Here is a 20,326-nt window from a genome sequence, read left to right as displayed (position 1 = left end):
TTTTAAATTAATTACAAAGTTTATTAAGCTTTTGGTATGTTGTAAAAAGCATAATTTCAATACTGCTTCAATTTGATAAAAACAGAAAAGTTCTTCAAAAGCACAAAATATACCTGTATTTGATATTTGTGAGGTTTAAGTCTTTCAGTTTTCGCAGACACCTTATTCTTGAACTACACAGAGCCCACAGGCACTTCCTAGGACTCCTCCTCCTATCCCACTCATCTTTGCAAAAGGATCTTTTCTCTAAATCTTTGTCTTTCACTATTAAGAATCTCCACTTAATCATTTCAATTCTTGTATTTTGTGATTTAAAATGGCAAAAATTTGTGGCCAAATTCCAATAAATTAAATAATTATATTTTTTCAAGCTTTCACAAATTTTTCAAAAAAGCCTGATGTTACTGGTGATGTGCAAATGGTACGGCGACAGAAAAATGGTTTAGAATCAAAGCTCATTTATTAGCCCATATTGGTTTACATATCTACATACTTATATATACACACACCACACACACATACACAGCTCTCCAGAACAATCCAAAACACTACTTCTATTTCCTATCGAGACACTCTTTACAAAAGCTGGATCTTACAGACTCGTACTTTCCAATCCTTATCAGGGTATTTATGGAAAATACTTGTTTTGACATACGGTGGTTCAGGACCAAGGGAATCACTCTCTGAGCACAACTCTTGGTCAGGGCAAGTCTGTTAAGGAAAACAGGTTTTTTAGCTGTTCACTAGGGCTGGTCCACATGCAGTCTATCCTGACTATAATCCTGGCTACAACTTTCTAGGTAATCTAATATCATTAATCTATCAGGTCTTAAGATTTCATATCTGGCATTCTTAAAAATTATGCATATATCCATGTTTTGACATGAAAGAAGAGCTTGTTAAATGGCATTTCAGATGACAAATATGTTGAACTTTCTCATAGCAGGGATTCTAAAGGAAATGTATTCTCAACAGTCATCTAATCATGGCTCACATGTGAAATAAAGTAGCTATGCTAAATTTAACTCAGTGATACAAAACCACTCTGATACTAAACAGGCATGTACCTCTGAATCTGGGAAGCTGTCTTAAAATACACATGCTGGAGCCCCACCAGTGGAATAATTGAATGAATGTGGAATAAAGCCCTGATGTATAATTTGAAAAAGCTCCCCTGGGACGCTACCGTGCACCGCCCTACACCTTAGTGACAGTTAAGGACTAATGTGTGAGTTCTGGATTTTGTTTTTGTTGTAAAGTTGGGCTTTCCTTTGGGGGCTGGGGTGGCAGTGTGAGTGGGGGGATAGTAACATTAAACGTCTCAAATGTAAAGTGGAAAGAATCTTGATTCTATTCTTTATATGCTATTTCCTGCTTTTAACACACACACATCCAATTCTAAATAGAGCAGGACAATATTTTTGAAATGTTCTCAGTTTCTTATTTATTTTATTTTGCTCTGCTAAGCTTGCCACTCAGAAAGACTTCCAACAAGCTTGCTATTATTAAAAACATGAATTTTTGCAAAAAAAAAGTATCTATGATTAGAAACATACCTAAATCATTATTATTGGCTATTACAATATTAAAAACAATGTAAGTAATTTAGAAAACCTCCAAAGAAATATGTGATTTATTGAAAAAAATCACCACCTGACTATGTTTACTTAGTACCAACCAAACTTGCTTTATAACATTTTTTATAGTCAAAAAAATACTAAGGGTCCAAAACAGGGTTAGGATACTGTACAAAGCAAATAAGACATCAATGAACTAAATCTAAAATTTGCATTTGGGATTCCATTAAATTTTTTTTTATTCTCCAAGCAAGATGATAATGGTCTAGCCTAATAGTTAGACCAAATAAAATTTAGAAAGTGAAAAGAATGAAGTATAGAAGAATCTCTACAATAGTCAAGTAGAAAATGCACTGAATTGGAAATGGTTCAGTCCTAGCTCTATCACTTAGAAATCATAACATAATAATTGGAAGAGATCTTCCTAGTTCAGAATCTTCACTGCAGATGGGAAGTAAGTCCAGAGAAAAATCAGATCTCTTAGTTCGAAGTCAAATGTATTTTCCATTATATCACATTGGCTTATTAGTTGTGTGATTCCTGTAAGAATCAAATAATATGTGGTTTTGCATGGCACTTGGTAAACTATACACTGTAACATAATACCACACAAAGGTAGTTCTATTCATAGGATATAAATAAACTTGAAATTTGGATTACTCCTGAAAACACTATTAGAAAAAAATTAATCTTAAAATATGTAATAGGGGCCAGCCCAGTGGCATATGAGTTAAGTTCATGTGCTCTGCTTCAGCGGCCCAGGGTTCACAGGTTTGGATCCCAGGCACGGACCTATGCACCGCTCATCAAGCCATGCAGTGGCAGCATCCCATATATAAAATAGAGGAAGATGGGCACAGATGTTAGCTCAGGGCTAATCTTCCTGTGCAAAACGAGGAGGATTGGCAACAGAAGTTAGCTCAGGGCCAATCCTCACAAAAAATATTTATTTCCTCACAAAAAATAAAAAATAAAAAAAAGTATGAAAAAACTAACTTCATTTAAATGGGTCACCCATAGCATTTCTATAGGTTGTTGATTCCAATGTACCATAATCAAGTGTTATACATACCATATATTATAGATTTTTGTTAAAGCCTGTAACCAAAGATGCAAAATATTAAAAAGATTCACATTAGCTGTGAGTAGATCCTTTTCTCTGTAATTCTAGTATTTAAATAGTACATTAATTTTCAGAATATTTTGACAGCAAATTATATACATTTGGGATCTTTTATCTTTATTATGGCCATTTCTCAAAAAGGAAGAGAAAAAAGAAATCTTTCACTATAAAGTCTTTACTATTTCCAATAAGGATAAAAAGCTCTACCCTTTCAGTTCTCTGCATTATTAAGGGAATCAACAAAAACACAAATGTAATTTGAGGAAACATATAAATGATAAAAGGGCTTCAAACTCCTAGATTCTGACATTAATGACTGTTGGAGGAATTTCTACATAAGGAAGTTAATACAGACTACCTCTCCTCTTTTCCAACTAAGGCAAAAATGAATTCAGTACCTTGTTCATAGCAGAGATGGGCAGCCATCCATTCTGTCTTTGAGCTAAATCCAGGATTGGAAGCACAGCTGCTGCTTTATGCCCTTCTGGGTAGTTGTTTACAATTGCCTCTATCCTCTGTATCAAAGAAAAAGCACCTCTTTTTATACATCTGAAAGATACTAAATATTTTGTAAATTAATTATAATGTTAATTTAGTCATACCTTATAGTTTTCTGGTGTGAAATCAAATGGAGTATCTGGATTATTCTCAGGAGTATCTCTATGCTATTTAAACGAAAAAAAAATGTTTCCCAAAATTATCAAAATTCCGTCACAAGTGTGAATAACTTTGTACATTACTATGCTGCTAATGCGCGTTTAATCTCTTCACTTTAATTCCAACATGATGTATATCAGTCTACCCTTTCATCAAAAAGAATGGCTTAAACTAATTCTTAAATACACATTTGACAAGTGTGATTACCAAAGTAACAATAGCAGAATTCAAAATTCTGGAAAAGTTTTAGAAATCACCCTATAAAGCTTAAGAGAAGTAGCTTTAGGACCAAAAAACAAAAAAAAATTTATCCAACTTGATTAGAGAATAGGATCTTCTAATATAATTACCAAAATATTACCAATTATAAGAAACCTTATAAAATTGAGACACAAAATTTTGAGTGTGAACATACGTGTATTTTTCCAAAAGAGAATGTATCAGATTGTCAAAGAAACCCATTACTTTAGGGAAGGTTCAATCAAAAGCACCATCTCTTCCCCACGTAAGAGAAACTAGCCAACAGCTAGTTTTCCATAACAGAAACTAGCCAACAGCAAGAAGCTTTATTTCTTCTCCATAAAAGAGCAGGCCCTCTTGAAAAACCGACAAGAAATGGCATGTCAACAGGAAATCAAATGAGTCACACTGAGATTAACATTTACATCAATTAATGTTTTGTATGTATGGTGAACACAGAATTGAATCCCTTAATATGTTAACTCTCCGAGTTCTGCGTTTTCAAAGACATAAAAGAGGAAAGAAGACAGAAACTTTGGACAAAAATCTCAAATATGTGGCAAATTTGATGTTTTTGGACAAAGATGATAAAATATAAAGCAGAAATCTACTTATCAATAGTATGGCTAACTCAATATTTATTAAGATTCAGCCTGGAAATAACGAAGTTTACAAAACTATACCACTAACTCTAAATCATCATACAAAGTCCACTAAATTGCCTTTATACAACAGTAGATTAATCCCTGAAACCTGCACCTTGTCACAGAAAGGAGATGCATTATCTTATCCTTTCTGAATTATGCAACTAAGCTGGGGAGTTTATTGACCTCTACCTGTAGTTAAACCCTGGAAACCAAAAATATAAAGGCCAACTGCCAATGTATTCACTATATTACTAAAATCTATGAGTTTCAAACTAGTACCATTTTGGGATTCCCCAAGCTGCAGCCTCAGAATCTTCAGCGAGCCAACATGACTGACTTTTAAGTACCCAAAGCGTGACTAGAAATCACGTTAGGGCTCACAGTAACTTCACCAAAGAATCATCTAAATTCTTGTTCCCAGAGTTGCCCTGGTGCCAACTGAAACTTGAAAGGTTCAGCTGGCACCACACATCTTTTGAACGTAGTAAATTCAATTAGCTATATTTAAATATAGCTATTTATTGCCAGCATATACCAAAGACACTGGTGTTTAAGATATTTTGGATTATTACAATAGATTTACCCAAATTTCCAAGTCTTTTCATTCTGAAGACATCTAAGTCATTACTTACCACAAATAAGGCTCCTCCAGCTCCATTTTGCACAGCTGTCTTATGCAAATTCCTTATATGTCTTCCCTAAAATTTTAAGAAAGTTTAGGAAATCACAAGCCTTAAGAAATTTTTCATAAATAAATACTTTAAGATTCATAATTAAAAACAGAAGAATCAACATATGGAAGTAAAAGATCTTAAGAGATACGGGTCAGGAGAGGTATAAGGAAATGGAGATTGAAAGGTAGGTTATTAACTTGCCTAAGGTCACACATTAAGAGTCAACGGAGGACCTGCCCCATGGCTTAGCGGTTAAGTGCTCGTGCTCTGCTACTGGCGGCCCGGGTTCGGATCCCGGGCGCGCACCAACGCACCGCTTCTCCAGCCATGCTGAGGCCGCGTCCCACATACAGCAACTAGAACAATGTGCAACTATGACATACAACTATCTACTGGGGCTTTGGGGGAAAAAAAAAGAGGAGGATTGGCAATAGATGTTAGCTCAGAGCTGGTCTTCCTCAGCAAGAAGAGGAGGATTAGCATGGATGTTAGCTCAGGGCTGATCTTCCTCACAAATAAATAAATAAATAAAACTGTTTAATAAAAAAAAAAGAGTCAAGGGAAGGGGGCCAGCCCTGTGGCCTAGTGGTTAAGTTCCTGCCTTTCACTTCAGCGGCCTGGGTTTGGTTCCTGAGGGGCGGACCTATACCACTGGTTGGCAGCCATGCTATAGTGGCGACCCACATACAAAATAGAGGAAGACTGGCACAGATGTTAGCTCAGAGCGAATCTTCCTCAAGCAAAAAGAGGAAGATTAGCGATGGATGTTAGATCAGGGAGAATCTTCCTCAGAAAAAAAAAAAAAAGAGTCAATGGAAGAACCAGGATTACAACCCAGATCTGCTGAGTCGTGTATCCTTTCTACTACACTCTGTAGGCATGCATTTGGAGAGCTAATGTACCATTAACTTATTGCCTTTCACTTTCGTCTGAATCAAGCAGGATGCCAGCTTTCATTTCATGTGGACCTTCATAAACATGTTTTCATTCTGTGCAAATGAGTCATATACTTACTCCGTACAAATGAGTCAACTGTATCCCCCTTTTCAATTCTTTACTAAAGTATTTTAGAAACTCCAGCCATAAAAGTACTTTCAGAAAGCTGCTTATGATGCTATGCAGACTGACCACACTCAATTGTTTTAGAAGGAATCCATTTGATTACTTTAACTTCATTACTCTTTGCCCTGTTGCTCCTCCTCCCAACTCTTACCTCTCTGCCCCCTACCCCCTGAAAAGCAATTCAACTATTGTTCAGAAATCCTCCAATTTCTGAGTTCTACTAACCACAGATGGCAGAACACTAGATTAAACCAAGCATGGAACTGCCAGGGCTGGACAACTCAAAGAAGGCAAACGTAATGGAGAAGGAAATAAAAGCAGTGATATAATGCTGTCATATATTTAACTCTTCCCTAGGTTCAAGTAAGATTTCAGTTGAAGAAATAAGCATAGAATACTTGCTTTAATTAACAAGAAAAGACCCAGGTACAGAATGTGAGGACATATGTACAAAATATGGGAATGATAAACATCAGTTTCAGGATAATGGGGGGATGGGAGAATTTGATCAGCTAGTGGGTAAAAAAGGGAGCTTCAACTATGTTAGTTTTGTTTTCTTTCTTAGGCATGAAGTGGATACACAGTATTTATTACATTCTTTCTGCTTTTTTGTGTCTGAAATATATGATGAACTTTTTTTAAAAAGAATGCAACACATATCAAGAGAGTTTGTGTTCTTATACTTTTATTCACTTTCTCACAAATTGCTCCAGGGTCAGTCTGTGAATTAAATACAAGGTTATGCCTATATCCCTGACTTAACTGTCCAGAATCTGGACTGAGATAAACATAAAACTAAGGCCACAATTCAAAACAAAACAAAACTAAGGAACAATATCAGCATAAAGCTTTGAAAAATTAACTGAAACTAAAATTTAGAAGATAGTCTCCACCATCACTTTAGCTGAGAAGATACTTTTTTAAAAGAAAATCAAAGAATAATTTTTATTGAGTAACATTAGTGAGTTACTTAAATTCTGAAAGAAAACAAAGGATTTCATAACAAAGCAAGGAAGGATTAATTTAAAAGTAGGGAAAGTATCCAATTCTCTCTTTTCTTAACTTCTAAACTGTTAACATTTTCTGTTTACTTTAACTGGCTTTTCACCACTCCCTCAGGGTGGGTTGTCCTAAGGGCTCAGTTCTGTCCTGTGTTCTTTTCTCAACAGATCTTTTGCCTCTGAGAGCTTATCCATTCTCATCTATTAACTCTACGATGATGACTCTTGAATCTTATAGAGTCGTCCCTCAGTACCTTCGAGGAGACTGGTTCCAGGACTCCCTTCGATACCAAAATCCGTGGATGCTCAAGTCTCTAAGTCAGCCCTCAGTATTTGCTGGGCTTAGCATCCTCGGATTCAACTAACTGGGGATTGTGTTTACCATCCGCAGTTGGGTGAAACTGCCAACCCGAACCCACGGATATGGAGGACATACTGTACACATCTGATGACAAAGAGTGAGTCTGAAGAGATCATAAACGCATATGCAGTCGTGTGCGGCTTAACCACACATCCTGAGAAATGCATCCGTTAGGTGATTTCATCATTGTGCGAACATCATAGTGTACTTACACAAATCTAGATGGTATAGCCTACTACACATTTAGACTATATGGTGCTATCTTATGGGCCCACCGCAGTATATGCGGCACGAGACTATAATCAATGAGAAAAATGAACAATGTCACACAATTCAAATAGTTAATAAACTTACTAGTAATTAAAAGCATGCAATTTTAAATGAGTTGACATTTCCAGCTATCAAATTAGCAAAGATTTTTTTTTTTTTAAAAGATAACATTCAATTCTGTTGAGCACATGGAGAGGTGGGCATGCTTACACATTAGGTAAAAACTGATGCAGCCTTTAGGAAAGCAAATCAGCATGGTGTATGGACAGGCTAAAGAAAGTTTCCATCTTTTAACCTAGTAATTCTACTTTTAGAAATTTATTCTAAAGAATAGTATAAAATGAGGATAAAGGTTTATATAAAAATGTTTTCTGTAATATTTGTTATAGCAAATTACAAGCAACCAAAAAGCCCAACATAGGGAGGTTTTAAAAGATATACAAGTAATTCCAACAAAAATCATATTATATAGCTAACAAAAATTCTACTTCCTAAAAATAACGACACAGGAAGAAGTATTTGTGCCACAACTATAAATGGAAATATAAGGGTTAAACAGAACAAATAAAAAAGCATAAACTACCATCCCAATTATATTCAACACAAATACTAATGAAAAGATTGGAAGGCCATAACAATTAAAAGTGCTTATCTCTGTTATTATAATGTTAACAAAACTATTTTGTTTCTTATATTTTTCTCTATTTTCCATGTTTCCTATTTAGCATGGATTAATTGACAAGCTAAAAAAAAATCTTATTTAAAACAAAACATTCATCAGGTACAAAACAAAACTGACCAACTCTGCTCTTAGTCCTCTTTCTTCTTCCAACTTCCCTGTATATCAAAGAAAACACCACCAGTCTCCAAGTTAAAACAGCTTCAGTTATGGGTCAATATTTGATCCCTTCCTCATTATTCCAGGATCTGGCACATACCTTTACTTAAAAAAAATATAGAGACATAATCTTGAAAATTGCTTCTCCATTCATCCTGAGGCCGAGTCCCGCATACAGCAACTAGAAGGATGTGCAGCTACGACATACAACTATCCACTGGGGCTTTGGGGGGATAAATAAAATAAATAAAATCTTTAAAAAAAAAAAAAAGAAAATTGGTCTTTAGGCCTACGTAGCTACATACTGTAAAATTTATTTTGAGGCACTCTCTGGCTGACCTGTCATTCTGGATATGCACAGGAGTTTACACAAACACACACACAGACACTTCTATCCAAAATAAAGTGTTTTAAAGTCCAAATTGCTCAAGACAGACTACTGATTAAGAATAGTCAAGAAAAAGCAGCTAAATTATAGAAAAAAAATGCTGGAGTTTCAGATCAATTTTTTTTTTGGAAGATCTGGGTTTAGATCACCACTCTTGCCACTTACTAACATGTGACCTTGCACAAGTCACTTAATTTTTTTAAATCTCAATTTCTGCACCTGTAAAACAGGGATATTTACTTATTGGAGTGTTTTGAGATTTGAATAATAAAGTTTCTCTGAAACTACTATATAACCTGTTAAAGCAATATCACAACTGCTTAGCTGACATGGGGATAAAACACTTAATAACTGAAAAATGAAAGATTCAAACAACAGTACTTTAAGAACTAAACAAATATTTTTAAATTGTGCTTTGTAAATTGACTCTAACGAAGAGTCACAGTCACACTGTCACAAAATAACAGATTACTGAGAGTTTCTTGCATTTGCACATAATTATTTTTTATTTATTATTTATATCCACATAAGACTGTCAGTTTCTCTGGTGAAAGTATAATATATTTTAAATGGCTGAAAAATACCATCTCCTTCCTCTCTAATGAAATTAACATATAAATTTCTTTTTCACTTAAAAAGTGGGAAAGGAAGAAGTGCTGGTAGACAATTCTCCGTGGGTCTCGGGTTTCTACACATCTTAGCAGTAGAGGCACTAGGCACTAAGAGCTTTTGTTACAGATTCTCTTTTCAAGGATTTTTGTAGTGAATGTCTTCCCCTGGGGCAAAGTTGGGTTTGGGTTCCTCAGCTATGATGCACAGCATTCACCTGGGCTGCTCCATGTCACTCCCATGAAATTTGAGGGTCAAGGGGAACCAATGCGAACAGGAAGCTCATGCTGCCTGCTGGGCCCTGAGTAATAAAGTGCTCTGTCTCTGACCCAGGAGTCTCAGCCAACATCCATGAAACTGAGGGAGGTTAACTTGTGAGCTTGTAAGTAGAGTGAAATCTCAGAGCCTTCACGGTCCTTTTTTTTTTTTTTGTGAGGAAGACCAGCCCTGACCTAACATCCATGCCAATCCTCCTCTTTTTGCTGAGGACCAGCCCTGAGCTAACATCTATTGCCAATCCTCCTCTTTTTTTTTCCCTTTTTTTCTCCCCACAGCCCCAGTAGATAGTTGTATGTCATAGTTGCACATCCTTCTAGTTGCTTATGTGGGACGCAGCCTCAGCATGGCCAGACAAGCGGTGCATCGGCACTCGCGCAGGATCCGAACCCGGGCCGCCAGTAGTGGAGTGCGCGCACTTGACCCCTAAGCCACAAGGCCGGCCCTTCACAGTTCTTGACAAAAGATCAACATCTACAAATACACCAGTCTCCACGTACTACTGATTTTCCAAAATATAGAAAATATTCTAATATAAAGAATATTATACAAGAAATAAAGGAATGAATGAGATGAATATAAAGATATTATAAAAGAAACCAGTAACAGGTGCTGTCTCTAAAGAGGGGGACAAAGGATCTGGAGTAAGAAAAAAATTTACTCTTTAATATAATATATGCAACATGTACATGTAACATAATATATATCCTTGCACAGTAGTCCCCCCTTATCTACAGCTTCAGTTACCTGTGGTCAACTGTGGTCCGAAATATTAAATGGAAAATTCCAGAAATAAACAATTCATAAGTTTTAAATTGCGCACAGTTCTGAGTAGCATGATAAAATCTCAGCCATCCCTTGCTGTCCTGCCCAGACGTGAATCATCCCTTTGTCCAGCATATCCCCATTGTATATGCACACTACCCACCCATTAGTCACTTAGTAGTTGTCTCCACTGTTGTGGTTTCACAGCGCTTGTGTTCAAGTACCCCTTGTTTTACCTAACAATGGCCCCAAAGCGCAAGAGTAGTCACGCTGGCAATTCGGATATGCCAAAAAGAAGTTATTGTTGTTAACCTCTTACTGTGCCTAATTTATAAATTAAACTGTATCATAGGGGCTGGCCCCGTGGCTTAGCGGTTAAGTGTGCGCGCTCCGCTACTGGCGGCCCAGTTCGGATCCCGGGCGCGCACCAACGCACCGCTTCCCCGGCCATGCTGATGCCGCGTCCCACATACAGCAACTGGAAGGATGTGCACCTATGACATACAACTATCTACTGGGGCTTTGGGGAAAAAAAAAGGAGGAGGATTGGCAATAGATGTTAGCTCAGAGCCGGTCTTCCTCAGCAAAAAGAGGAGGATTAGCACGGATGTTAGCTCAGGGCTGATCTTTCTCACAAAAAAAACCCCCAAACTTTATTACAGGTATATATGTATAGGAAGAAACAGTATATATAGCGTTTGGTACTATCCGAAGTTTCAAGCATCCACTAGGGGTCTTGGAATATATCCCCCAAGGATAAGGGAGGGACTACTGTATCCCTATTCTTTAATATATATAAACATATATCATATTTTATATTTACTATAATATATATATATCCTTGAATACCATTTGAATTTTTTGCCATGTATATGTATTACATTTCAATTTTTAAAAACAAAGTCTTTAGTCCTTTTCCTCTCTTACTATCACCACTCTTTTTCAGACATTTCAGGTCTGTGCACTACTCTAACAGTTTTCTAGCTGACCCTTCCCCAATCCAAATCATCCTGTCTAATGTCACCAAACTAATCTTAAAAATACTGTCCTTCTGGGGCCGGCCCCATGGCATAGTGGTTGAGTGCCGTGTACTCCGCTTGGGTGGCCCAGGGTTCACAAGTTCAGATCCCAGGCACGGACCTACACCACTCATCAGCCATGCTGTAGCACTGACCCACATACAAAATAGAGGAAGATGGGCACAGATGTTGGCTCAAGGCTAATCTTCTTCAGCAAAAAACAACAACAAAAAAAACTGTCTTTCTGATGGTGGTTGTGATGTGAAAAAGGACCAATACCAAATAATAAGTGTCAATTTCATAGTTTCTAAAAATCACATTTTTCACATTCTGACATCTTGGAAATTGGGGTATATTACTGGAATCTAATATTCCACAAATATCCTATGTGCAGAGAATCAGTATAGCAAAGTGGTTAAAAGCCCTGCACCTGAGCCACTTTTCTCATTTGTAAAATTGGGATAATAACAATCCATACTTCATAGGGTTGTTGTGAGGATTAAAAGAGAGAATCCATGTAAAGTGCTTGCTTAATATGCTGCCTGGCACATAATAAGTACTATATTAATGTTACATATCATTAGCTATTATTATTTTATTATTAGAAGTACTATGTGTCAGGCACTAAGCTTTTTACTCATTATGTAATTCTTACAACTTGCATGCAAGGTGAGTATTATTTCCAGAAAATAGAGATTTAAACAAGTTATAAAAACTTCTCAAGGTCACACCACTAATTAATGGCAGAACTCACATTAGATCTTGGGGCTAACGACTACAAAGGTCATGACCTTATTATTAGCTACTTGAATGGAACTATTTGATGATATCAGAGCTCTGGAAGAACAGATTAGATATAGGAAACCAAAGAATTTAATGAAGAAAAACCAGGTATGCATATATAGGGACACAGTTTAGAAATGAAAAGGTCTGCCTCCCTTGGCTCACGATGTTCCTGTTTAGAGAAAGAAGGATGCACATATATACTCTATTAATAAACAAGCTATTTACTGTTTTTTTTAACTGTTTCTTTAAAAAACCAAATCTTTTTTTTTTAAATCAGTAAATGCCCCTCTTCTGTTCCTACAGAACACCTAAATATATACACATTAGCACAGCATTTGAGCAAGTTAATTTCAGTGTCTGAAGTTGACTTCTTCAAAATAGTAGAAAAAGGGCTCAGATAATTTGTGTATAAAACAAAAGAAGCAAGCAAAATAGTGACAGTAAATTGATAAATATTAGCCAGGCCATTTCTTTCAGCTGTCTAGAAGCAATTTTTTCCAACTGGCATAAACTGTTATTTACAGCAGGTTTGCACATGGCCATTTTCAAAGCTGCTCTGTTTTTTGATATCTTTAAGAACTTCACCTATTTTACATTTGTTATAATATCCATGTCAGATACTTTCAATAAAGGAATAAATAAGATATTAAAAGTTTGAATTTACATCTTTATATTATTTAATGGGCCATTTGAATTCAGTTTCACTTTGGAATAAAGAGCCATTGCAGGACCAATTGGTTTTAGAACTGGAAAAAAAACAACTTGGCTAGGCTGCACTGATTGGACGCGTAAGCTCAGTGTTCTTCCCTTAGACCAGAGTCTAGTTTCTCATTAGACTCTGAAATGTCTATACTTCAATGAATTCCAATTGAATTCAGTGAACTCCAACTGAAAATTCAAGCAACTTTTTTTTTATATAAACAAGAACATAATCTGATAGGTAGCGCAGAATTAATAGTGGGTTTCAATTCTAGCTTATTCTGTTTTTCAGAGTGTTTCAGAAGGAGCCGAGATTTACAGCCGGCAAATAGTGGCAGTGTTTTCTTTGGATTCAAGTGACCTTGAGTGACTTTGTATTAAATACTTCAACATACCTTTTTTCATTGACTCCTCAAATATCTATGGTTAGATGTTATTATCTCCATTTTACTTTTAAAGAAACTTAGGCTCAGAAACAGTAACTTGCCCTACATCACACAATTAGTGACAGACATGGATTCTGAGTCCAGGCCTTTTGAATCTAAGTCCTCTGCTCTTTCTACTAGCCCTTTTCTTTTAACATCATTTGCAATACCAATACCAAAAGCTCAAAATGACAAAAATTAAAATTTTATATTCTTCCACTCACTCGACAATAGGATCTTTCATGCATTTTATTTTTAAATTTCTTCGTTGTTCCAACGTTAACAGTATCCAACTCTGCTCGCCTTTCAATTCTATCAGACATTTGCCCTATAAAAGGCCACATCTAGCCAGGGGAACTTAAAGGACAAGGAAGCTGTAAAACACAACTGACAGGATCACTAACTTAATTAGTCAGGACAGGACAAACGTCAAGCAACCAGATAGTCTTTTCCTTTATTAGCAACCAATTCAGGCGGGGAATATACCTTTTAGACTACCTTGAACATTTACAGATTAAATCCACAATATATGTGGGCACCTGCATAGGGTGACAACTCAAATGTGAAACATTTCCTAGCAAAGAAAATGTGATGCTGGCTCCCTCTGTACTTTCTTCCCATTATTTACCAATATCTACTCATTTATTACCTACAGCCTCCCCTACTACCAGCTTAAGCACAGGCCATTTCTTTCAGCTGTCTAGAAGCAAAGATATGCAGAGGAAACTAAAAGCTCCCCCAAAAGTCTTTGTCCACAATACACTCAGAGTAGGTATTTTTACGTTTAAAAAAATCCTTGATGGGGCTAGCCCCGTGGTGTAGCGGTTAAGTGCTCATGCTCCGCTTCTGCTGACCTGGATTCAGATACCTGCGCGCACCGGGAGGCACCGCTTGTCAGGCCATGCTGTGGCTGCGTCCCATATAAAGTGGAGGAAAATGGGCACAGATGTTAGCCCAGGGCCAGTCTTCCTCAGCAAAAAGAGGACTGTCGTGGATGTTAGCTCAGGGCTGATCTTCCTCTCTCTCTCTCTCACACACACACACACACACACACACAAAATAAATAAATAAATCCTTGAGAAATCAAAGTTTTTCAATGCATTTTAGTTTAATAAAGTACATGATGGGTTAATAGTAATTGTGAAATCTATTTCAAGGATAATGATAATAAATACAAATGCTTATCCTGCATCAGATACTGTGCTACAAACTTTACAAATACTGTAACTCATTTCCTCCTCACAGCAACCCTACCATATAGGCATTATCATCAGCCCGTTTTACAGATGGAAACGAAGGCTCAAAGAAGGGAGGAAAAAAACTTTCCCTATCACACAGCTAAATAAATGAAAAGCCAAACATAAGTTTTCCTGACTTAAGTACATGCCTTAACTATTAAAATTAAGTTTTGTTATATTTTCAAATATACATAGGAGGGCTTTTACAAATGTCCTCCATATAAAGCTCCATCATTAAAAACTAAAAATGTTAATTCAGATTAAAGAAACAGAAGTGATTTTTCCAGCACTATTAGAGAATTAACAACTAAAATTTGACCAAATTTATATTATAGAAAAACTACATGAACAGCCCAGGTACTAAAGGAGCACTGCAAATTAAGATAACCATATTAATGGCAACAATATTAATGATTACTTTCAGCCATCTTGACCATAAATTAAACAAAGCATTCTTTAGATATCTAAAATCCAATAGGGCTACAAACAACACTCAAATGTCCTAAGGACAGGAATACTTCATAGAAATGAAACGTCCAAACATTATTGTAGTCACTAGGTTCAGTCTCATCTTCACCAATTACCGTAATCTTGGGCAAGCTGCTCTGCTTCTCTGCACCTAGGTTTGCTCATCTATAAAATAACAGCAGTGCCTATCTTCAACTGTTAAAGAAGATTAATGAGATAAAGTGTTTAGCATAGTATCATTATAAATACTCATGTGTTAGCCATTATTATTATTTTTGGAGCTTTAATTAAACAGTAACACTAGTTTCTCATTATCTTTTCTTCTTGTGCCCCTAAAATGCCAGTGAAGGAAAAAAAAAAAAGGCCAAACAATGGACCCCAATAATCTCAAAAACAGATGGGACCCTAAATAGTTAAGAGCTGATTGTAAGAGCAAACATTCATTTTCAAAAGTTTTAATGATTTTAAGAGCTTTTAGCCTGAAGAATTAACTGGTAAAACTTAAGCACAAATTTTTTAGTTGAACTGGAAAATCAAATAAACACAAACAAATGCTGTATAAACTTAAACTGCTTTGTTTTCTAGTCCCAAGGACTAACACTCAGATAAGCATATATTTGTTTAAAATTTAATAAACCTATGACCAGAAGGAGCCCAAGTAGCTATATTTTTAAAGCATCCGAGGTGATTCTTTTGATCAAGTTTGGGAATTACTGCTTTAGGGCATACAGTACCTATATCCTAGCTCACAGTTCATGGATTTTATGAATGATCTTCAAAATGCTAATGATTCCAAGAAGAAGAAATGCTAGATAATCTTTTCCAACTCAGGATCTTTGGAAGTACTGTGGGATATTAAGGAATATTTAGTCACCGATAATAAGGAACTTCCTTCTCCACACCTCAAAATATTAAGGACATGTAGTACATATCACTATAAATGTAACCATCTGAACACAGCATGACATTATTTGTATTTTTCAAACCGTGTAATTATTTTTTCATGGTACTACCACACTATCCCCTTAGCAACAAAACTGCATTCTTTTGATTCAAGAATATTTCCTTTAAACATCAACTACTACTATTTTGTAATTGAGTTAACAAGTCTTTTTACCCTTTCTCTCCTCTTAGTGATTTATTCTTTACTTCCCCTTTCTGAACTTTCCCCTTCTCAGGTAGCCACCAAAGTTTTTTAAGTCTAACCTCATACAGGAGCTGAAACACTCACTGGATTTTAGTTACTATTTCCCGGACATTTTGCACCTTCGTTATGCTATTCTTAATTTTTTTTTATAATTTTATTTATTTATTTATATTTCCCCCAAAGCCCCAGAAGATAGTTGTATGTCATAGTTGCACATCGTTCTAGTTGCTGTATGTGGGACGCGGCCTCAGCATGGCCAGAGAAGCGGTACGTCGGTGGGCGCCAGGGATCCGAACCCGGGCCGCCAGCAGCAGAGCGCGCGCACTTAACCGCCAAGCCACGGGGCGGCCCTGTTAAGCTAGTCTTGATGTGAAGAGGACTAAAAATTGTGTGCAGTATTCCGTTTGCATTATAAACTGGTTAAGATAAGCATAAAATTATGTTCTGCTATATTTCTAATAGTCTACTGACTATTTCTAAATATTCTACTATGTCTTGATTTTACTAAACCAATGTTAATAATGACAAGATCACTTTTCTGGGTTGCAAATCATGGCTCAGAACCCTAACTTATAAGGAAAATTTCCAAATTTTCCCCCTAAATGCATACTTTTACTACCCTGATAAAATTAAACTTTTTCCACTAAGCATCATAGCTACGTAATTCTGCAGTTTAATCCCAAACAGCTGCTTTTCTTCATAGATTTGTCAGGTATTTCTACAAATAGGTAGGTTCTGCACCCTTTCACCTTTGAAATTATCAAATAAAGTTGCCTACTATACTGATCCCCAAAGAAACTAACGCTTCCTTATGCAGAAAAATGTCATTTTATGCTTTCATTTTGTTTCTTATCTTTATGTCAATTGGCTGTCCGTGACAATTTTTAAAAAAAAATATGCCTCACCTCGCTCAAAAAAGGGTGTAACAAAATATTTCTCCCAATCCCATGGTAACTCAACATTAAACAGTCATTAGAGGCAGTGGCCTAAACCATGAACATGAGAAACATCCCAGAGCGCTCTTTTCTCTCTCTTACTCTATCTCAATTTAGTCAGTCACCAAGTCCTACCCCTAAACAACTTTTAAATTCTGTTTTTCCTGCTAATCCATTTTTCTTGCTACTATCCCCAGTTCAGACTCTTCTCATTTCTCTCCTAGATTACTGCAGTAACCTTCTTCTTCTGCCTTCGAGTCTCACCTTTCTCCACAGCCCCAGAGATTTTGTCCTAAAATTACAATCGGGAGAGGGCGAGGTGGTAGTGCTGGGAACCAATCTGATTATGCTACTCATCTACTTAAGACTGTTCACTGCCTACAGAATAAAACTTAAACTCTGATATGACATACCAAGGCCTTTGTGACCTTTTCCAGCCTCATCTTCCACAACTGGTTATTCCTTGTCCATCCTGCTATGCTCTCACACTTCACTGTCCTGTACATAGAGCTACCTATGTCACACTATATCTCCCTCTCATCCATCATGACCAAAGTTAACTTCCTCCTCTTACCCCTCCAAAGCCCCTGAACTGCTCTTTTCCCTAAGCAAAGTGAAATCAGTTCCCTAGTCTCTGCTCACGTTGGCACATCCTTCTATTATTATAGCACTTATTAAATCTTCACCATACATACCAATTTCCCTCAGTAAACTTGAGCAACTTCAGAAAGGTAGGTTAAAAACAAAAAATAATCTTTTCTCATGTTGTCCTTTCCACCAAGACTACCCTCTCCCCAATCCATCTGATCCCATCCCCAATCTGTCAGTAGTGCCTCCAGGAAAAATCTTATACCGCCTTCAAACCAAACTGGATGACCTTATTCATCTCTCTAACACTGTATTTTTACACTGTATGATATTTACCTTAATCTGAAGTTCCTCTTACATGAGACTATCAACTCCACAAGAACAGGGATTGTCTAAATCTGTTTCTTATCTGTAATATGGGGGAGTAATAGTACCAACCTCATAAATGAGATTTAGAATGTAAATATTTTACACAGTGCTTGGCGCATAGAAAGTAGTCACCAAATGTTACCTATTATTATTATCCACATTGCTACTTGGAAGCCAGGCAGTGCATGACCCACAGTAGGACCTCAAATGTTTACTGAAAGACTAAACTCTACAAATTGGAATATTCCCATTTCACAACTGAAGAAACTAAGTGAGAAAAATAACAGCCCAAAGTCATAAAGCCAGAAAAGGTAGTGAAGCCACCATCAGAACTCAGGTCGAACTCTAAAGCCCTGATCTCCTTCTACACTACTACGCACTCTCTACGTGTCTTCTGCTGAGAACTGACTCAACCTCTCTATTTTACTGCTAGGAAAAAAAGGCTTGCTTCCAGTAAATGCCCTGTTGTTATAATCGTCATTTCTGGAATCTGCATTTTTAAGTGAACTTGAGCGAGTATTTCAACCTGAGATTCAATTTCCTTGCCTAAAAGAGGAGATGTACGTACTTGGATCTCAAAAGACCATCCAAGCTCTAAAATCCTCCTGGATGCAGCATTTGTGGTGGTGGTCTTTCAGAGTTAGTTTGATACGATTATTCACCGAACTTTTCCGACATGCAAAGCACAACCGCAGGAAATGAAACACTGTGGTCACCTCTCTCTCGGCCCAAGGAAACGCTAGTTAAGCTTTCACCAAGCAAGCCAGAGCCTCCAGTCCTAGAGATCTCTCCAGGACGCTGCAACCTGACAGTAATAAGGTCTCTAAGGCTTGAGATGCAAGGTGCCTGCTTCGCCGGCGAGCATTTTGGAAACAGACCTGGCCGACGCAGGACAGGCTACGTTCCCGCGCTAGAGCGAAACGGCAAAAGACAGACAACCGAGCGGCCCCTCCTTCATCCTCTCCTTGACCAAATTAGGAGCAAATTCCCAGTCCTGTGGGGGAGGCCACGCACCCGCGCAGCTAGATCTGCCGACCCTCCCTCGGAGCTCCTCGCTCTCGGTGGAGCTGCAGCGGGCGCTCTGGGTACAGGGCGAAGGCCGCAGTGTCCTTGCCACCGCCTGCAGGCCCGGCCAGTGCCCAGGGCTCTCGTGTGCCCACGGCTCTCGTGTGCCCACAACAAAAGCAGGCACAGAGAGAGGGAGAAGGGCGGCGGCAGCGCCTGGGCTCAATTCGAGCCTCCTTACCCTGGGGGCGGTGAGGTCGACCGCCCGGGCCCGGAGCGCCGCGGAGAGAAACATGGCGGGCCAAACTGCGGGCCTTTCCCGGCGCCGCCAGGCGAGAATCCCGAGCGAGCCTGGGACGCACGGCGTGCGCGCTCTCGACCCCAGGCCTAGCGCGTCCTGGGCGGCGCGCCGCTCCGTGCGCCGAGGCAGCGGGGGCGCGCGGGGGCTGCTGGGGCCCAGTGGGCGGAGACTTCCCGAGGAGAGAGGCGGGACGAGGACCAGCTAGGGCCCTAAAAGGCCGGCTCCCGCGGGTCGCGGCTGGGGTCCCAGCCTTGAAAGGAAGCGTACCCCAGTGGCACCTTAGGCTCCTGGGTAGTGAAACGCCGGCCTGGATTTATGGGGTGAGCTTCCCTCCTGGAGAACCTTATCAGGATTTAACCACTTGTTTTTTTTATTGTGGTTACTTTTTAAAAATAATTCCGTTGCAACTCCCTATAAATCATATTTTACAAATTATAGACTTGAAGATACAGAGGGCTGCCACCCAGTGAGCCAGGCATAGACACCAAATACTTTGGTTCTCATTCTTTTGCTTTAGAGATGTGCGCCGACATATTTAGGGGTGAAATAATATATCTGGTATTTGCTTCACAATAAGGGAGAATGGGAGATATAAATGAAACAAGATTGGCCATGGGTGGTGCTTGTTAAAGCTGCGTTCTCATTACTATTCTCGGTATTTTTGTACATGTTAGAAATTTTCCATAACAAAACAAAACAAAAAAGCCACTTCCTTCGTGATGTTTGGTCATCTTTGGAAATTCCAACAAGTATGTATTCAGTAACGGCTATAATATGCACAGCACTGTTTCCTGCTGTGGAGAGTTTACCAGGCACTTAATGCCTCTTGATTTTTCCCTTCACTGCCTTCTTTTCTTG

General features: G+C 38.0%; 1 protein-coding gene across 1 annotated transcript in view; it reads right to left on the bottom strand.

The window, feature by feature from the left end:
- Window positions 1-19,556, bottom strand: part of NDUFV2 (NADH:ubiquinone oxidoreductase core subunit V2) — a 31,266-nt gene extending 11,710 nt beyond the window's left edge. The window contains exons 1-4 of the mRNA XM_004421083.3: window positions 19,409-19,556; window positions 4,877-4,942; window positions 3,303-3,365; window positions 3,099-3,215 (exon numbers count right to left, since the gene is read on the bottom strand). Coding sequence (XP_004421140.1) covers window positions 3,099-3,215; window positions 3,303-3,365; window positions 4,877-4,942; window positions 19,409-19,462 — 300 coding nt within the window. The 5' untranslated portion in view covers window positions 19,463-19,556. The remainder of the gene's footprint in view (window positions 1-3,098; window positions 3,216-3,302; window positions 3,366-4,876; window positions 4,943-19,408) is intronic.
- Window positions 19,557-20,326: the final 770 nt, after the last annotated feature.

Source organism: Ceratotherium simum, chromosome 14, assembly GCF_057802395.1.
Source record: "Ceratotherium simum simum isolate JZ-2026a chromosome 14, ASM5780239v1, whole genome shotgun sequence".
NCBI classification, from domain to species: domain Eukaryota; kingdom Metazoa; phylum Chordata; class Mammalia; order Perissodactyla; family Rhinocerotidae; genus Ceratotherium; species Ceratotherium simum.
This window is presented reverse-complemented; position numbering and strand designations above follow the sequence as displayed.